We start from the raw sequence: 19,801 nt of genomic DNA on the forward strand, positions 1-19,801 counted from the left end.
TGCTTTCTTTCTTATGGCTGTGTGTGTGGCGATGGAGGGGTGGGGGCAGGTGTCTTGTGGTTGCCATGTGCTCCCTCACGTTTTCTGGGACATTGAAAATTTTTCTCCACCCAGGAGCCTGTGGGGGCGTAGGGGGGAGGTATTGTGGAGCATCTTGTATTATCATAGTATCTTAATGCACCTTCCCCTGTTTCCTGTAGGTTGTCAGGAGTGATACTAACTTCCTTAGAATAACAAATATTGATAAAGAACAGATGCTGCTTGTCTGTGGGCAGAAGGTTGGTCAGTATGCTCTATGAAGGAATGATGCCATATTATTTATTGGTGGCTTGGTCAGGAAGGTTGTCCTATTGTGGAGGTTGGAATAAGGCAGCCCTCCACAAAAACCTTGTGAGAAGAATTAGTATACCTGTCTGAATGCTTTATGGAGATGTGCAGGAAGGATCAGTGCACTGTCCCCTCACACATTAACAAGTTGGTCTGGGGACCCCAGGCTGTGCAGGTACAGCACCCACCACTGATCACACAGTTGCCTTAACCCACTTGTACCATATGAGAACTCACCAGAAGTGCCCTCCCTGCCATCAAGGTGTGGCTGTGAAACATACTGGGAGGAGGGGATGAGATCCAAAGTTAAAAAACGTTCCTGTCTGTATGTTAGATCAGCTGCTCTGTTCACCTGCTGACCATTATCATAATCATCCTCTTCTTCATCCTCCATATTTTCCTTGCTGTTGCCATAGGCTGCCTGAGGAATTGCTGGAGGTATTCATGGACTGTTTGGGGACAATGGTTGCCCCCGCCCCCCATAATCCCATGCAGCCGCTTATAGAAGCGGCATGTTTGCGATCATGACCCAGGGTGTCCATTGGCTTCATCTTCTGGTATGTCTGTCTGAGCTCCTTTATTTTCATCCAGAACTGCGAAGCATCTCTGTTTCCTTTTTCCACCATGCTCTGTGAGATCTTGGCAGAGATATCTACGTTTCTTTTCCTGCTTTGTTGTTCTGCCAGCGTAGCTTCATTACCCCTTCTCTAGCCTCCCACCCCCGGAAGAACATCCTGGGTCTCCTGCACACTGCGGCTCATCTGCAACTGTGGGAATTCATGACCAGATGTGCTACTGAGGTGTGCTGCTTTCTCTGTTTCCCTTGCTGGCCAAACAGGAAATGAAATTCATACGTTCTCAGGCAGTTTCCTGTGGAGTTGAGATTGATGGACAGAGTGGTCCATGTCTAGGTGGCCTGAAATGCCAAATTTCATAACGCTCTGTCTGCTCTACCCTATGGTCAACCATACAAGGTTGATTTTGGTGGTGTTCCTGTGAAGAGTGGGAGTAGAAAAGTTGAGCTTAGTAGCCATTAAAGTTGGCAGAATGGACCCTGTAGTGCGGAGTAATTGCTTAGAAAATTGACCTAAATCACCTAAATTCAGATTAATCTGCTAGTGTAGCCCAGGCCTGAGGGAAAGGACTGCAGGAAAGAGAGTTTTTGCACAGTTAAAACAGCTGAATGTTTTAATCTGGAGAACTGGTTTCTCTGTCACCGAATTCATATGTGATACTGAGTAAGCCACTTAAAACAAACTTCTCGCAGTTGACTACCAGTTGTTTCTCCCTTACTTGGTGGACTACCAAATTGACACTTTGGGCTTGTTTTTCAGAAGAGCTAAGTATTCGCGCTGAAGCCAAAGTCAGCAGTATCAGAGCTACAGATAATGAGTCTGGTTTTATTTTCTGGAAATACGTTCTATAGAAAAGTGCTCAATAGGCCATTTTGCTATACTAGCTTGATACTGGCTTCCTTTATCATCATCATCTTTTTTTAAAGGTTTCATACCCAAATATTGTCCATTTTCAACTGTGTACATACGTTGCATAATATTAAAAGATCGCATTATGAATTGGTAGGACAGCTTCATTTCATATTACAAAACAGATAGCAAGAGCTCTGGAAATCCAGTCTAATGCTATATGCTCTGCTTTTCATAGGGTGGATTGCTTTAAATAAATGATTTAAATGAAATTATCAAATAAGCTAAGATGGACTGTGCTTGGAGTGCACTTAATTTTGGAATAAGTGCCACTGAATTCACTGTCACAAGAAAGCAAGTATGGAATGGGGTTCCCTTGGAAAAGCTGAGTTAAGCTGAAGTAAAATAGAAGATGGACTTACGGCAAAACCACTTTGATCTATGGTCACGATGTTCCAAAATGAGACATATATTATAAATCAAACAATAGCAGACAACTAACAACTGTAAATTTCTCTTACTACAGTTTCTGTATTGTATACTCGAGTGATAGATTCTAAACCCAATTAACTAATCAAACAAGCCATAAGCTAAGCTAAACCTTGGTTAGTATTACATAACATAGCAAATAGCTTGGGAATTTATATGTGAAATCACATTACTACTAAAAGTCATAGAGAGAATCTTGAAGAATGATGCACTGCAAAGTAAACTATTTGTTAAGAAAGCAACAGCAGCAGCCGCACCAACAGAGCCAGGACAATTCCCTTGCCCCCACTGTGAACGCCCATGCCGTTCAAAGCTTGCACTCCTCAGCCACATGCGAGTCCACAACCAATGAGCCTGTGCAAGCTCAAGACGTCATCGTCGGACACGACAGACTACCTCCCTCCACTGTACTAATCAGTTGATCCACTCAATCAAATCCACATCTTTATCTACATCATTTTCTCCCAGTAAGCAGTTTTTCTTATGTTTCATTCTTGCAATTAGACCCTGCGTTTTTTTCTTTCACTGTTTACAGTTTACACATTTTCCTTTTTCACTTAGAAAATGACTTTCTTCAAAATATTCCCAGATAGACGCGAGAGTTTATACGAAGTGCCATGTCTGCTAAATGTCTTCCCGTTTTCTTTCCAATCCACTCCACTCCACTCCACTCCACTATTCTTTTCTATGCTGCTTCTGTCCTTTTTCTATACAGTATATTGCCTCTGTCTTTAAGATAGTCTTAATTACTTCTCTGCCATGCTTGGCAAAGGTCCACTACCACATAAACACAGAACAAAAACAATCCTACCCAGCTTGTCTGTCTTTGCACGTTACCATTTAGTTTTCTGAGAAACAGACATTAAAAGCCTAGGACTTTCAAGAAGGAAGAGCTGGTGGTTAGGCTGGTTGATCTAGAGCCTTTTATTCATTTTTATGCGACTGTGTGTATGTAGCAGGTTTGTGATGAAATTTAATAGTAACTTAATTAAAAAAAATCTTCAGTTTTTATCCACTCTTGCTTTTCAGTAGATGACACTCTAAAAATCTTCTAAAGTGATAGTCCGCAGGGAGATGTGTTAATGTGTTTTTGTTGTTGTTGTAAATCTCTTTTGTGACAGACTGGTGAGCCAAATAATTGTAATTTCATTTCACAGTGTATAGATTGAGTTTTTGTATCAGGTGAGTGAGAAGAGTAAATCTTAACATTAGACTTGAGCTTTGGTCTGGGTTTTGTGTGTAGGACTTCCTATCATCTGTGTAATAGAAAAAGCAAGGTTTTTCAGCATCGCTGTAAGAATTTATAAAAACGGTTGCAGAAGAAATATTGAGGTAATACGTAAATCACATTTGTATGGCCATTGTATTTCAAGATATATCTAACAGTAATAGATAGTGAGCAAATAAAATTGCTCTTCATCTTGATAAATGTGTGTTAAAGTTAATTTAGCTTGTAAGGTCTTTGGAACAGGACCCTATCATTTATTTTGTCTATATATGCCATGCATGTCTATGGTGATGTATAAATATTAGTTTATTGTCCCCTACTGACTTAGATATTGGGTGTTAAACTTCAGGTGGATCCTTTATTTCCAAGGAAACAAGATCATGTTAGCCAAAGTTTTGATACTCTCTCTCCTTGGAGGAAATGAAATCATGCCTTTAAATTAGATTTGTAACGTCTGCCATAGTATTGTGATGGGGTGTGGTCCTAGAAAACCCCGGGGGATGTTCCCCAGTGTTCTGATTCCACTGACATCTTTCTTCTTGCTCTCCACCACGTCCTACTGAGCCAGATCCTCTGGTTTTCTCCAGCCAAGGCACAGAGTTGGGGCTTCCTCCCCCCTGCAGAGCAACGCTGACATTATTTAACCACAACTCTGGGTGAATGCAGTTCTAGGGCACAGCACTCATGAAATCAACCACCAGAAGGGATCAAAACTACAAATACATCTGTCTCTGTGCAAAAGATTTGCACAGCTCTTAATTAGGTAAGCTCACTTTATCAATGAAAGTGAGATATGCACAGTGGTTGCTTTCCTCAGGTAATAACCATTTACACTGGGCTTGATTCTAAACAAAGGAATTTTTATTAAGCAAAACAGTAGGATTTAAATGGTTATGGATAAGAACAAGCAGATCAAAGTGAGTTTCCATATCAGACAAAAGAGAAAATGTATCGCTAACTCTATTCCCCTAAGAATCTACTTGTGAATTCTTACCCTAACCAGCTGCTTTTATGTCAGGGGAAAGCTTCAAGTCAGGAATGATCTTACCCTGACTTGGGTCTTTGGTTTGTTGTAAAGTTCTCTCTCTGATAGCATGAGTCAGGCAATTTCCCAGGCAGGCTGAAGACAAGAGATGGAGGAGCACCAGGGCTCTCTTTATTCCTTTCCACTGCAGAGGGAACTGCATTATTTTTGTGTAAAAGTATTCTCCAAAATGGAGACTGTCACATTAGTGAAATCACCTGTCCCTGTCCTTTCTAGGCGATAAGCCATTGCCTACTCACTGGTCTGAATGTAGATGGCAAAGTTTTTCATATGTGGATTAAAGGCCCTTTGTTGGCTAAATACTGCTATCCTCTCACAAGCCATACTCTCGCTATAGGATAGCCACACCTGTTGAGGTCTTGAACACAAATTTTTAGACAATACTTATAACTTCAACTACAAAAATGATACATGCACAAAAATAGGATTTATAGATCCCCCAGTTTATACCATTGAAAGTGATAGGTTGAAGAGCTATTTTGTCCAAAGCACGCCTGAGTTATGCATATTTATATTCATAACTCGTTTTTCATAAAGGAAGCGGGGGATCTGTCACAATCTATGTATTGATTTGAAATCCAGACCAATGTATGGAGCAGTAAAAATATTAAAAGCTTTTGAATTTTACAGTCCAGCAACAGTCGTCTTAGCAGTTCTACAGTTTCTTGCTTTTGGCTGCCTCCTTTGATTGGTTTGCATGAATTTGGCCTCTATTTTTGTGTCTTGGCTGTCTCTCCCTACTCCGTCGTCTTTTTTGTTCATGTGTAAACTTACTGTGCTAGAATTCTTGTCTGCCTTTGCCTCACAGCCTGTGATCAGTGTAAAGGAACAACAGGTACAGAAACGCAAGTGTAATTTGGCAAGCATTACCCTCTCCCTCATTTTTCAGTATTTTGGCAATGTGGCTTTGCTTTACCCTTCATTTTATTGTTCTTTTTATATAGTGTTTGTGATGGGGTGCAGTCACAGAAGTCCACTTGGGATCGTTCCTCAGTGTGCTGATTGTGCCACTGACTTCCATCTTCTTGTTCTCCAGGGCTCCCCACCACCCTATCCTGCTGGGTCAGATCCCCTGGTCTCCCCCAGATCAGGCATAGAGTTGGGGTAATTGTTCCTCTACAGAGCAATGCAGACTCTGAACCACTTATCTCTGTCAGGATGCAGTTCTAGGGCTTGGTGTCCAGGAAACCAATCCCCAAAAGGGATCAAAACCCTAAATAAATTCATGTGTGAAAGTTTTACACAGTGAAACTTCATAAAGTAAAGTAAAGCCCTTTTTGTTAATGAAAGAGAGAGATGTACAGTGTTCTTCCCCCTCAGGTAACAAATCATTTACACTGGGCCTGATAGTAAACAAAAGTGTTTTTATTAAATGCAAACAGTAGGATTTATTAAATGGCTCCAAGTGAAAACCCAGATCAAAGTATGTTACTGAATTAAAACAAACAAAATTGCTAACTGTAGTTTTCTAAGAAACTTGTTACATGGAAGTTGTTATCGTAAACAGCTATTCTCATGGCAGATAAAAGCTTCAAACCAGCGCTGTTCTGTTGAATTGGGATGACAGTCTTTCAGAGTGTGAGTATCCTTTTAGGACAGAGATCGGCATTCAAAATATCAAGAGGAGGCATTTTTTCCAGTTTGGTGGTGGTAATAAAATAAAATCAGTAATTCAAGAGCCGCAGTGCACATGCATACGAGATGGTCCTTAATAAATAATGTCAAACTGTACTTTTTGTAACCCCTATTTCAAGAACAGCTCACACAGTGATTTCTAATGTGGTACATGTTTAGTGCAGGACCTTCACAAACTTTTTATATATTCTATTTCCTCACATGTACCTGTGTTTTATACCACTGTCTTCCTGATTCTCACTTCTGAACCTTTTCTCTCTCTGAGGGACGCTGGGGGCAGGGGAGGAGTTATCCAATGTTTTGCGATCACATGTTTTCTATTTTTGGGCTTTTAGACATTCACTGTTTATTAAAAACATGTTTTTTGATTTTTGTTTACTTTGCATTTATAGTATCAGGAGCCACATAGACATCATTAAAGAGCTGCAGGTTGCAGACCTCTGTCTTAGGGTCTGTCAGGCAGTTTTCAAGGCTGGCTGGCTGCTTCCATTGCTTAAACACTCTCTTCCAGTACAGGAGGAATCTTTTGTTTGGTATTCCCCACGCCTCATGGAAAACATTGGATCAAAATGGAACCCAGTATCTGGTGGTACGGTCTCATGTTTTCCTAGGACCAACCACAGTTCAGATTTACAGGACAAGCAAGGCTGTTTACAAGTCGTTGAGTTGATTAGGCTTCCAGGGAGATGGGGAGGAACCCAGCAATGGCTCTTATCAGCACATGTAAACTTATAAACAGACTTAAAATTCATATTTCTGACTTCATATACAAGAATGATATACACCAATATAGTAACAGAGAGATAGCCGTGTTAGTCTATACTCTATAAAAAAAAACAAAAAGGCAGGCCACTAGCACTTTCAAGAGGAACAAAATAATTTATTAGGTGGAAAGCTTCTGTGGGGCAGCCTGGATTACACTTTTTCTGCTTTGTCTACCTTGATAAAAATTTTTGGTTCTCTGTGTCTTAAATATTGAGTCTGTTCTGGTATGGCTGTGGTCTGAAGAAGTGGGTCTGTCCCATGAAAGCTCACCACCTAATAAATTATTTGGTTGGTCTTTAAAATGCTGCTGGCGTGCCTTTTTTGTTTTGATACACCAATATAGGATGTATAGCCGCAGCAGATTGTAACATTAAAATTGATAGGTTACATGAGATATTTTGCCCAAAGCATCTCTGAGTTATGAATGTTCATATTCATAAGACAATTTTCATAAAGCGTGGGGAAGGGAGCTCTGTGGTGTTCTTTGCTTTTGTACAGTCTTCCTTACAAACTTAGTGTACATCATGGGTGTCCAACCTTTTGGCTTGCCTGGGCCGCACTGAGTGAAGAGGAATTGTCTTGGGCCGCATATAAAATATATAATATAGTTAATATATATAAATCACATAATAATGTTAAAAGTTTACGATCTTGTGGGGCCGCATTACTAGCTGTCCAGGGCCGCGGGTTGGACACGCCTGGTGTACATGCTATTTTGAGTTCAAATTCACGTGTTTCTGAAATTTGTTTTCATTCACCCCTCCCAAAAAAAAAGGGAGGGGAGGAATATACCTTAAATTCATTTTAAATCTATTCAGGCGTAAGACTATTCCTTAGATCTTCTCTGAGCAACTCCTGCCTCTCTCTTTTGCAGGTGGGATAATGAGTCAGCAGAACTTCTTAAAATCTTTAAGTAGGATCTGTATCCTCTGAAAGGAGGTGATGTTTCAGAGTAACTTCCATCTGGTTTCACTGTGCTAGGTGCTTTACAAAAGCATAAAAACTTTTGTCCTTTTTCCAAAGAATATATAGTCGGGACAGGCAATGCACACTTTCTTATTTCTATTTTCAGTTTTTAAATACGTTGTTTCCTTGCGGTAGCCTAATTTGCCCTGTGGTTTTTAACAATCAGTTACTTTTTGTCTGTTAGCTTCTGTGCACTTCCCCAGGGTTTACATATTTCACACCTTTTCCTATTTTCAACGTTTGTCTCGCTTTCTATATTAGTTTTTTTAAAATAAATGTACTGATTATGCCAGGAAAGTGTTAGGAATAGTGTTATGCCATCTTTGTTCTGTAGGAGGAATTCATTGCTGAATTATGCCTGAATCCTAAATATATTCGCTTGTGTTTTTATTTGAATTATAGCTGTTGACTGAAGTATAGAATTTTTTTTGTATTGAATTCAGATGGGTGACAAAAATTCACCTGAACTCTCTCAGCCCTTTTCTGTGATTGGGAGTAAAAAATATACATGTGAATTTCTTAATAATGACAATACAAGAAATACAGGCTTTTATTCCAACTTTTCTATTACATATAAAATAACTCCAGTCAGTGAATTTAAATTTTTTCTTCGGAGGATTTCTGTAGTTGGAAAAACACTTTGCAGAAAATGCCAAAAATACGACAGTAACATCTCTGAGAACGGAGAATATTTTTACACTGAATAATACAAGAAACAGGCAGACAGCCTCTGTAATTTCTTAATAATGTAGATTTCCCACAGAAAAAACAGTGAATAGAATAAATGATTTAGACTCTGATCCTGCAGCTTACTCTATGCAAGCAGACCCCAAGTCTGTATAGAATGAGTCTCTGCTTGTGCAGAGTAATTTGCATTATGGAGGTCATATAGATGTCTCTTGAACTCTGGGAAGGAACTATAGCTAGACTGTAAAATCTTACCAGGTTAATGGTAAGGATAAATGGGAGGAAAAACTTTTGGCTTCCAAGTAGATGATGATGAATGAAATTAGAGAGAATATTGTCTAACAGGAACAGTGCTTTGGTCTGCAACCTGGTAAGAATCCAGTGTAACTTGTTATATAGATTCTATTAATCTCTTGCAGTGCTGCGGTCCATGAAATTACTGCCAGGCAAGCACTGCTCTAGAAACTGCAAATAGAAAGAGAATGTAAATAAGTTGATATCACCTGGAAGTACAGAAATATTGATAGAGGATTATAAATGTTACTAATCGTATCCTTGGGAGAAGAAATGCTTAACTCCTCCCAAAGGAAATATTAGAGAAAGGTGGTATAATTCTGAAATAGTGAATGCTTGTAGAAACATTTCTGGCAGGGCACTCTCTTATAGAAAGATCTTAGATGTCTAAAGCCGCCTCTGATCTAAAAAGTTGATTTGCATTGACATAGAGATGCATGTCTGTTCTGTAATCTTTCTCTGATCCATGTAAGTACCCCATTTTGCCAGCATACTAACATCACCTCCCCGAGCAGTGTACAACCCTGGTCGATATATGAAGGTCTCAGTGCTAATAGTGCAAGTACTAATCATAATAGTTTTTCAGTAGCTATGTCTCATTATTTCTTTAGTCATGGTTATGAGCTCCAGTGGTCAGGTGTCACATAGACCATTAACCACCCCTTTAAAATATCTGCAGATTTTTCTAAATACCCAGGCGAGGGAGTCCAGCTAATGGTAATCCATTGTTGTGTGCAAATGTCCAGCTGATTATATGGCTACATGATTCAGATGCTCTCCTGTCCAGACTAGACAGGAGAAATTGGATCTCCAGGACCTGTGGGGAGAAGACTGTGCAACACTTAACTAGCTATAGAAATATTGATATCCACAAGCAGATTATTTTGGGGGATGCAGGAGAAGGAGCACAACAGGAACCAGCAGCAGTACAAAGGAAAACCAAGGAACCGCAGCAGGGATATCGTAAGGCCAGAGAGGCCAGCAGTCGTTTGGACTCTCATCCACAGACCTGATGCTGTTGCAAAGAGTTGCATGTCATATGTGGTGGAGACCCCATATGACTTCATGCATACCTCCGAGAAGCCTGAGTCACAAGCTCTTTCCATGAACAGTGAGGAGGAGGAGGAGGGGGATGAGAAAGAACTATGGGGGACAGGCTACTGGAGGATCTGGCTGTGCAGCAAGACAGGACTTATTTGACTCTGCCATAGTTCTGCCAGTTGAGCATGAGCAAGCCTGATGCAGAGGAAGGAACCTCAGGTAAGTATGTAAATAAAGAGGGCTACATACATACTTATACTTATCGCATAGAACCGGAAGGGACTCTGAGTGGTGATAGAGCCAGTCCCCTGCTCTGTGGGCAAGAGCAATCACCATCCCTGACGGATTTGTTTTTAATCTTTTTTTTTAAATCTATTTGCCCCAGATCCCTAAATGGCCTCCTTAAGGATTGAACCCACAACCCTGGGTTTACAAGGCCGATGCTCAATCTGGCCTCCTCACGTTAGCTGGACGCAGATTTCAGGCTTTCATTAGTTTACCTGCACTAGAACCAATAGTGTCACCACAGAGTGTGGCTCTCTGCTTTTCATTTCCCTTTAGAGTTAGGGTGCCATGTGAAGCAGTTTGTTGATGCAAACACAGGGAGACCTTTAAATTCTCCTAAGAGATCTTGATAAAACTTCATAGAGTATTCTTCAAACATCTCCCAACAGTTTCTAGGGATGGCAGCCTTGTTTTTTCCTCTGCAGTAGGACACTTTTTCCCATGGCAGGCTGCAGTTATTTGGTCGGCCACTTAAACAGGCTGGTGGCACTTGGGCCTGGCAGCAGTTTGGAAATGTTTTCAGCGGCTGTGTTCTCTCTCTCTTTGTTACTCTCAGTAGTGAGGTATCAGCTTACGGTACCACCATCTGTGGAAAATGGTGCCAGTATTCAGTGCCATTGCCCTATATTCATAGTTTCACACAATAAGCAGTTCTATTTTTGTTTCTCTCGCTGTGCCCGCAGCTGAGCGTGGCGCCAAGATTCAGGAACTCCAAAGCAGAAGTGTCATATGCTCATCATTTTCTTAGATACTTCAAGGCAGCGAGGGAGAGTTCTGAATTTTAATATTTAATATTCCATTGCTACTATCTTGACAATGGTGTCATTTTTCTTGTCTATAGCTTTGGCCATTGCAGCTTTGAGGGCAATGCCCTTCAAACCGGTGGAACAACTGACCCAGATGAGGAGAAAAGAGGATATGAGGGGACATGTTTATGTGAGATCCTTCAAACCAGTACTGCGTCAACCTTGAACAAAGGGCCCCGAGGGTGAATACTGCAGACTGTATAGAAGAACGTGCAGGAAAAGGAGAGTGAGACGTGTTGGGATATAATGCAAATGCAGATCCTGCAAACTTGTGACTGCCACGTTCAACTGTGCCAAGTTCAACTGTCCCAAGCTCAACTACCATTGCAGTCCGTGGAGAACTTTAGTATAAACACCTTCCTACATATTCCTTCAGCATTCCTCAGGGCCAGCATGCCTACCCTTACCATTCCATACTGTGTGAAAGTTTGAATAACCAGAGCTTCATGTATGCTTACCTCCAAGAGCTGCAGTTCATGTGTATTTAGCTACAATGGACATCAGCATTCCTGCTTCCAGTTAATTTATTAAGGGCTTGTCTACACTACCTCCCTACTTCTAAGGGAGGATGGTGAGTAGGGTGTTGGGAGTTTATTAATGAAGTGCTGTGCTGCATATGCAGCACTTCATTAAGCAACCTCCACCCCCCCCACCCCCCACCCCCCGCAGCAACGTCAAAGTTTTGTACTTTGAAGTGCTGGCTTACATCTAGCCATGGTTCACCCTTGTGAGGAGTAAAGGGACTTTGAAGTACCCTGCGTAGTTTGAAGTACCGGACAGTGAGCTGTGGCTAGACGCAAGCTGGCGCTTCAAAATTTAACACTTTGAAGTTGCCGTGGGGGAGAATTTGCTTACTGAAGTGCTACATATGCAGCGCAGCACTTCATTAATAAACTCCCAACACCCTACTCACTATCCTCCCTTCAAAGTAGAGAGGCAGTGTAGACACAGCCTAAGTCTCTTAATTCTTTTAAATGTTATCATGTATATTCTTTTAAATTTTTCAAATTAATGAAAACAGCCTCAAAAAATAGTCAGCAGTCTATTTTGTTTTGAAAGTAATTCATCTTTGTTCACTTACAAAACATGGAAGTAGTGGTCTTGTACACTAATTACCCATTGAATCATTAGCAAACAGTACAGCAAATGTAAATATACTGCAAATTCCTCAACAGTAGCAGATCCGTTGTTCTTAATGCTGTAGTTGAGTTATGGGTAAAAATAATGGACTGGTCACAAGCAAACAAATCTGTGACTTCTGCAACCTCTTTGACAGACACAGAACCCTAACTGTCATTGATATATACACTGATATGCAGTAAGTACTGTACAATTTCCAACAGACTCCCGAACTGTTTCCCTGGTTGAACTCCATACTACTGCACATTATAGTCACTTGCTGTTAAAGTGCTTGTTAAAGCTCTCCCTAAGCCATTTAGTTACTTGTTGAGGTTATCTGATAGGCCTTGTATCTGACTGCTTCATATCTGCACTCCACTTCTGCTGCAAGTTTTCCTTCGTCACAAGTAATATGCAAGACTCAAAATGCTGCTATTGCGAGTGATGTATTTTTTTGCACTGAGATCCTATCTGATAAGTAAACACTGTCAGCACTCTCTGTCTATAAATAGCATATTCAGCTGTCATTCTGCACCTGCTAAGCATGTAGTAGAATTGTTCCTGGTTGCTGTTGAAGTGGCTGTATGGCTTCATGAGCTGGTGGGCAATGGGTAGCCTGGCTCCCCACGTTACCATTGTCTGTGATTGTTGAAATGCCAGTCTGGCAATCAGAAAATCGCTGCCGTAGCTTTCTGAACAGTACATTTTCTTAAACATGTGAGCAGCATGCACCTTCTCTGACCATCCAGTACTGATGTCAGCAAAGCATCTCAAATGGTCCACCAGCACTTGCATAATGATGGAAAAGTAGCCCTTTTGTTGATGTACTCTGCAAGGTGGTCTGAGGTCAGAATGGGATGTTCATGCCACCTGTTCCTCCACTGCAGTTTGGGAAACTCAGAACTGCAAATCCACCTACTATGCACTGCACATCGCCAATGTGATAGTCCTGGTAGCAGGAGACAATGAATGATCCTGCACATTTCCATGATAGCAGTCCCCACTGTGGCTTTTCCAACTCTAGAATGATATCCCACTGACTGATGGCAATTTAGCATTGTGAGTTTCCAAAGTGTGATTGCCCCTCGCTTTTCCACTGAGAGTGCAACTCTATTTGGTGTCCCTGTGCTGGATGTCTGGGACAAGGTCAACATGCAGATTCAGGGTGTGGCCTTGTGCATCTTCACAGTTCTGCAGCCACTGTTCATCATCCAGAGCCTGCATTATGATGTGACCACCAAGTCACTACTTGATTCTTTGGGACCAGAAGGGGTCCACCATCTGCAGCTGCTCCGTGAATGCCAACAACCTTGAATTAGTTCTCACTGTGTCCCACAGCATACTGACTGCCTGAAAATCGTTGTTCTCTATGATGGTTCTTGCAGCTCCACAAATAGTGGAGGATCATGCATCCTGTGCTTGCCATGCTCATGATGATAATACAGAGCTGTGTAGGCTCCACGGTCCCATGCTGCTGCCAGAGACAGCGGACAGCACCAAGTCCTGCATGGGTTCATGGAAACTTGAAACATAGATGCAAATTATGGTATGGAGAACATTGATTTATGGGAAGCTGAGCCATCATTCTCAGTCACCACTGTGCGATTCACTTCTGCCCCACCAGGTATTGCCCCAACTACCAAAAAGACAGTGTGCTGAACAGTGGCAGGTTGCACACTGGGATACCTGTCCATAGTGCACGGCATTGTGCATTGACACAAACCCTCCTGGTAAGCTTGTGCTGCATCAAAGCAAGATAAGTCTACAAGGGCACAAGTCAAATAGCTCGCTTAGAGTTCATTGGGATGACTCACACATATTTGCAGAATTGTAGCCATAGTAACTGGTTAAGTAGGATAGAGTAGGGGTTCTCAACCTTTTTCTTACTGGGCTTTTCTCCCTCCTCCTCCCCAAGCAGTAAATATCCATGGCTCCTCTGTGCCACAGCAACTTTTTTCTGCATATAAAAGCCAGGGCCAGCATGAAGGGGTGGCAAGCAGGGCAGTTGCCTGGGCCCTGTGAAACTCAGGCTTTGTCTTCCACCCTGGGCGGTAGGGGTAGGGCTCCACTGAGTCTGAAGCTGCCCCTGCTTGGACTCACTGAAACCTGTTTGCAGACCCCTTTTGAGACCATGAATCCTTGGTTCAGAAATTCTGGTATATAGTACCTCGTGAACTGAAGTGTTAAGAATTATTCTTTTCAAAGCATAATGAAGAATTTAAAAGCTATGTGGATGCCTTTTTTTGGTTACACAGTAGAACATGCTTTAGCTCTTAAGCTTAAATTGAACTAATTTTGATTTAAAAATTTTACAAGAGAGCTTGGGATGTCAAGTCTTAAAAATGAAAAGGGGATAATTCTCCAGTATGTGTTTCATACTCCTAGGCATAATTCCATGGGATACTATTTATTATTTTAGTATCAATCTTTTGGGGACTTCTGATTTTTTTACATTGAAGGTCTGTTTAACATAAACAGGTGTTCTGATAAGGAGAAATGGAGATTGAAGATTAATAAATTTAATATCTTGGAAATGGGTAGGTTTGTGTACAGTGTAGCATTATGACTTCAGTTTGCTGCTTTTATGTTTGTGTGTAAGTCTGTATGTGCATTTAAAAGCTAGACGATATTGCGCACTAGGTCTTGGGGATATAATTAAAATCTTGTCAGTATCCATATAAGGTAAATTTAGCATCACCTTTGTTTCACTTTCTTTTGATATCTTGGCTTATTCACACTTGAAATAAGTATAATCTTTCAATGTGTTTTGGCTCTTGCAGGAGGGAGATATCAATTAGAGATAAAAATTCCAGAAACATATCCCTTCAATCCTCCTAAGGTACTGTAAAGATTTTTGTGGATGTCTTTTTTTAATGTCATGTTATCTGTTGTGTTAGAGTGTAGTGTGCAGTACATTTCCTCTGTTGTACAGTAAACTCTTTCATATCTGGCATTCTATCATCTGGAACTCTCAAATAACTGGCATTTTAACCATAAGTAAATTTTAGTTACCTTTTCCATAAGTGCAGTCTAGTGAAAGCAAATACGAATAAATACAGCAAATACAGTATAAGTTTACAGTATTCAATACTATTGTTGTTGGTAAATAAGTATTCTGCATACATTTTTGTTCTGCTTAGTATAGAATCATAGAAGAGTAGGACTGGAAGGGACCTCGAGAGGCCATGAAGTCCAGCCCCCTGCCCTCATGGCAGGACCAAGCACTTGCTAGACCATCCCTGAAAGCCATCTGTCTAACCTCTTCTTAAATATCTCCAGTGATGGAGATTCTACCACCTCCCTTGGCAATTCGTTCCAGTGTTTGATCACCCTGACAGTTAGGAACTTTTTCCTAATGTCCAACCTGAACCCCCCCTGCTTCAATTTAAGTCCATTGCCTCTTGCTCTATCCTCAGAGGCAAGGAAGAACAAGTTCGCTCCCTCTGCCTTATGACGCCCTTTTAGATACCTGAAGACTGCTATCATGTCCCCCCACAGTCTTCTGTTTTCCAAACTAAACAAGTCCAATTCTTTCAGCCTTTCTTCATAGGTCATGTTCTCTAGACCTTCGATCATTCTCGTTGCTCTCCTCTGGACCCTCTCCAATTTCTCCACATCCTTCCTGGACTGCGGTGCCCAGAACTGGACACAATACTCCAGCTGAGGCCTAACCAGTGCAGAGTAGAGCGGGAGAATGACTTCTCGTGTCTTGTTCACAACACACCTGTTTATGCATCCTAGAACCGTTTGCTTTTTTTGCAACAGCATCACACTGACTCATATTTAGCTTGTGGTCCACTATAACCACTAGATCCCTTTCTGCTGTACTCATTCCTAGGCAGTCCTTTCCCATTCTCTATATGTGACACTGATTGTTCCTTCCTAAGTGGAGCGCTTTGCATTTGTCCTTATTAAACTTCATCCTGTTTACCTCAGCCCATTTCTCCAGTTTATCCAGATCCTTTTGAATTATGGCCCTGTCCTCCAAAGAAGTTGCAACCCCTCCCAACTTGGTATCATCTGCAAACTTAATAAGTGTACTTTCTATGTCAATATCTAAATCGTAAATGAAGATATTGAACAGAACCGGTCCTAAAACAGACCCCTGCGGAACCCCACTAGTTATACGTTTCCAGCAGGATTGAAAACCATTAATAACTACTCTCTGGGTACAGTTATCCAGCCAGTTGTTGACCCACCTTATAGTAGCCCCATCTAAGTTGTATTTGCATAGTTTATTGATAAGTATGTTATGTGAGACCATGTCAAATGCTTTACTGAAGTCTAGGTATACCACATCCACCGCTTCTCCCTTATCCACAAGGCTCGTTATTCTATCAAAGAAAGCTGTTAGATTGGTTTGACATGATCTGTTTTTAACAAAACCATGCTGGCTGTTCCCTATCACCTTACCACCTTCCAAATGCTTGCAGATGATTTCTTTAATGACCTGCTCCATTATCGTTCCTGGCACAGAAGTTAAGCTGACTGGCCTGTAGTTTTCTGGGTTATTCTTGTTCCCCTTTTTATAAACGGGTACTATATTTGCCCTTTTCCAGTCTTCCGGAATCTCTCCCGTCTCCCACAATTTTCCAAAAATGATTGCTAAAGGCTCAGATACCTCTTCTATCAGCTCCTTGAGGATTCTAGGATGCATTTCATCAGGCCCTGGTGATTTGCAGACATCTAATTTGTCTAAGTAAATTTTAATTTGTTCTTTTCTTATTTCAGCTTCTAAACCTACCCCTTTTTCACTAGCATTCTCTATGTCAGGCATTCCTTCAGATTTCTCAGTGAAGACCGAAACAAAGAAATCATTAAACATCTCTGCCATTTCCAAATTCCCTGTTACTGTTTCTCCCTCCTCACTGACCAATGGCCCTACCCTCTCCTTGGTCTTCCTCTTGTTATCAACGTATTTGTAAAAAGCCTTCTTGTTTCCCTTTATGCTTGTAGCTAGTTTGAGCTCATTTTGTGCCTTAGCCTTTCTAATCTTGCTCCTGCATGCTCATGTTGTTTGCCTATATTCGTCCTTTGTAATTTGTCCTAGTTTCCATTTCTTATACGATTCCTTTTTTATTTTGAGATCATGCAAGATCTCCTGGTTAAGCCAAGGCAGTCTTTTGCCATGTTTTCTATCTTTCCTACGCAGCGGGATAGCTTGCTTTTGGGCCCTTACTAATGTCCCTTTGAAAAACTGCCAACTCTCCTCATCCGTTTTTCCCTTCAGTTTAGCTTCCCATGGGACCTTACCTACCAGCTGTCTGAGTTTACCAAAATCTGCCTTCCTGAAATCCATTATCTCTATTGTACTGTTTTCCCTTCTACCCTTCCTTAGAATTATGAACTCTATGATTTCATGATCACTTTCACCCAAGCATCCTTCCACTTTCAAATTCTCAATAATTTCCTCCCTATTTGTTAAAATTAAATCTAGAACAGCTTCCCCCTGGTAGCTTTTTCAGCCTTTTGGAATATAAAGTTGTCTGCAATGCAATCCAAGAATTTATTGGACAGTCTGTCCCCTGCTGTATTAGTATCTAATCTTGTTTTTCTTTAGTATTATGCATTGCTAGGTATATCTGTTATCCACAATATTTTTATATCCGTCAACCTCAAGGTCCTGGGGCTGTAGGATATGAAAGAGTTTACTGAATTGCGTGTTTGTTTTTTGAGAGAGAGAGAGAGAGAGCGAGCGCCTTTGCTTTCTAATTCCTAGTGCTTTCTGGAATGAGAGGTGGAGCAAGCATGCAGATTATTAATTACTGTCTGATAAACTAGCTTGAAGATTGCTTTTATTTGACTTGGAGAGAATTGTTCATATTCAAAATAAAAGGTTGAACTTAGTTTTTTAATAAAAACAAAGTTCAACCTTTTATTTTGAATATGAACAATTCTCTCCAAGTCAAATAAAAGCAAAGACCCATATGATGAGCTACTAGTAAAGACGTAACATGTTCCTTACTTTTAGCCAGTGTTGTAAAAGACCTTCATGCAATTTGAATCCTCGGGGAGGGAGGGAGGTTTTCAGCCCCTCTTCCCTAAAGGGCACAGGAGGGGAAAGGGGTATCTTGGGGATAGGGCTGACCCAGATAGTAGGGAGACACCCTTAGCCCAGCCCCTTTTAGCTACCTGGTGATTCTGTCTTTTTGCTACGGTTTTATGTGAAGCAATTCCATTTCAGGTACATCACGTTTTCTTGGCACAACTAGACCCTTTGATTGCTTTGTTATTGTAAGAGAGAGCTGTATATGGAATTTGGTGATCCTAGCTGTTACGTTTAGGAGTTCTTGAATGAACAGACAGGCAAACACTCAGAAAAATATAGTAGATTTGGCTTGCTCTTGACATTACAGGTCTGTAGTGATAACTAAACTATGGATGGCTATTTCAGTTCTGCTGTGACTTGAGTGAACATCACAATCAAGGCAGCTGTACTGCAGCCGTTCCAGTGGAATGGACAGGAATCCATTCGCTTTCATTCTGTTGCAGTTTGTGGCCTGGGGAAGATGTGGAGCACCACAGCTCAGTTTCCCCATAATCTGTAACTGATTGCACTCTCCCCTTATATTAGGGCTGAACACCGTGCCCACATTCCCCATGGTATGAGACATTAGCTTTTTTATAAGTCACAACAAATTACACCTATCCCTCAATTTACAAACGTAATTCATTCTATGAAAACTGTTTAAGGTGAAAATTCATAAATTGAAAATGAAATTCCTATTTCAATGTAAAACATATTTTTAATGTAAATTATTTCACTGTAAATAATATTTTTTCTATGTAAAAAATTCTCACTGGTTCCCAACTCCCAAAAAGAAATCAACCAGTATTTTTCCTACATATGTTATAATACTGTGCAGTCATTAAAATAAAGAAAAGTGCTACTTTGTTGCTTTTTAATTACATTTATTACCACTAGCCAGTTCTTAGATGGTGTTGAAGAAGGTGGTGTTGATGCAAGTTCCATGGGATCATCTGTGTCATCATCAGATACAGCTCAGTAGTGACATTGACCTCCTTAATGGGGGTTTTATCTTCAGTTTTTGAGGTTGAGAGTCAGCTGATGGTGATGAGGGTTTAGGAGGAGGTGATGAGGTTGAGGGTTGAAAAAATGGTAGAATTGAAGTTTGCGCTGCAGTCCTCTTTTTCCTGTCATACAACTCCTGATAGTATCGAATGGCTTCATGGATTTGTCACCTGCATGCTGAACTGTGTTCTAAGTTTGGGTTGGTGTCATTGAGAGTTCGTGTAGCTGCCTCAAATGCACTGAAGAATCTTGAGTGTTTTAGTGTCCAGCATTTTTTGTGGTTCATCCCATTCTTCCTCCTTTTCTGATAACCTTTCTAAATCCAGCTGAATTAATTCTTCATTAGTCAATTCTTCACTTGCAAGTCAGGGCAGTAAATGTAACAGAATATCCATTTACACAACTAACCAATAAGCATTTGCTTATCCTTTAAAGTGCTACTGGTTACTGCAGTCCCTTCCCCACAGGTAACTGGCTCAGCCTCTACCCTACTTGTGCCCGGATCAGGCAGTGTTCCCCACTGCTTCTTTGTGTGTTAAAGGCTGAGGTGGCACATAGGCTGACTCAGTCTTTTAAATGCAGAGCAGCAGAGGCTGGGGAAGGGGAAAGGGGGAGGTGGGGGAGGAAGCAGAGGCAGGTAACCAAGTAAACAGAAAT

At 41.0% G+C, this 19,801-nt stretch overlaps 1 protein-coding gene across 3 annotated transcripts in view; it reads left to right on the forward strand.

Annotated features, from left to right (window-relative positions):
- UBE2K (ubiquitin conjugating enzyme E2 K) overlaps positions 1-19,801 on the forward strand; it is a 75,067-nt gene that overhangs the window by 31,612 nt on the left and 23,654 nt on the right. For 2 of the 3 annotated variants that reach the window (XM_074992642.1, XM_074992643.1), the window contains one exon: positions 14,892-14,950. In XM_074992642.1, the coding sequence (XP_074848743.1) occupies positions 14,892-14,950 (59 nt within the window). Of the gene's footprint in view, positions 1-13,575; positions 13,842-14,891; positions 14,951-19,801 lie in introns of those variants that run through there. The other variant, XM_074992644.1, reaches the window with a different exon arrangement.

This window comes from Carettochelys insculpta, chromosome 4 (genome assembly GCF_033958435.1).
Source record: "Carettochelys insculpta isolate YL-2023 chromosome 4, ASM3395843v1, whole genome shotgun sequence".
Taxonomy (NCBI): Eukaryota; Metazoa; Chordata; order Testudines; family Carettochelyidae; genus Carettochelys; species Carettochelys insculpta.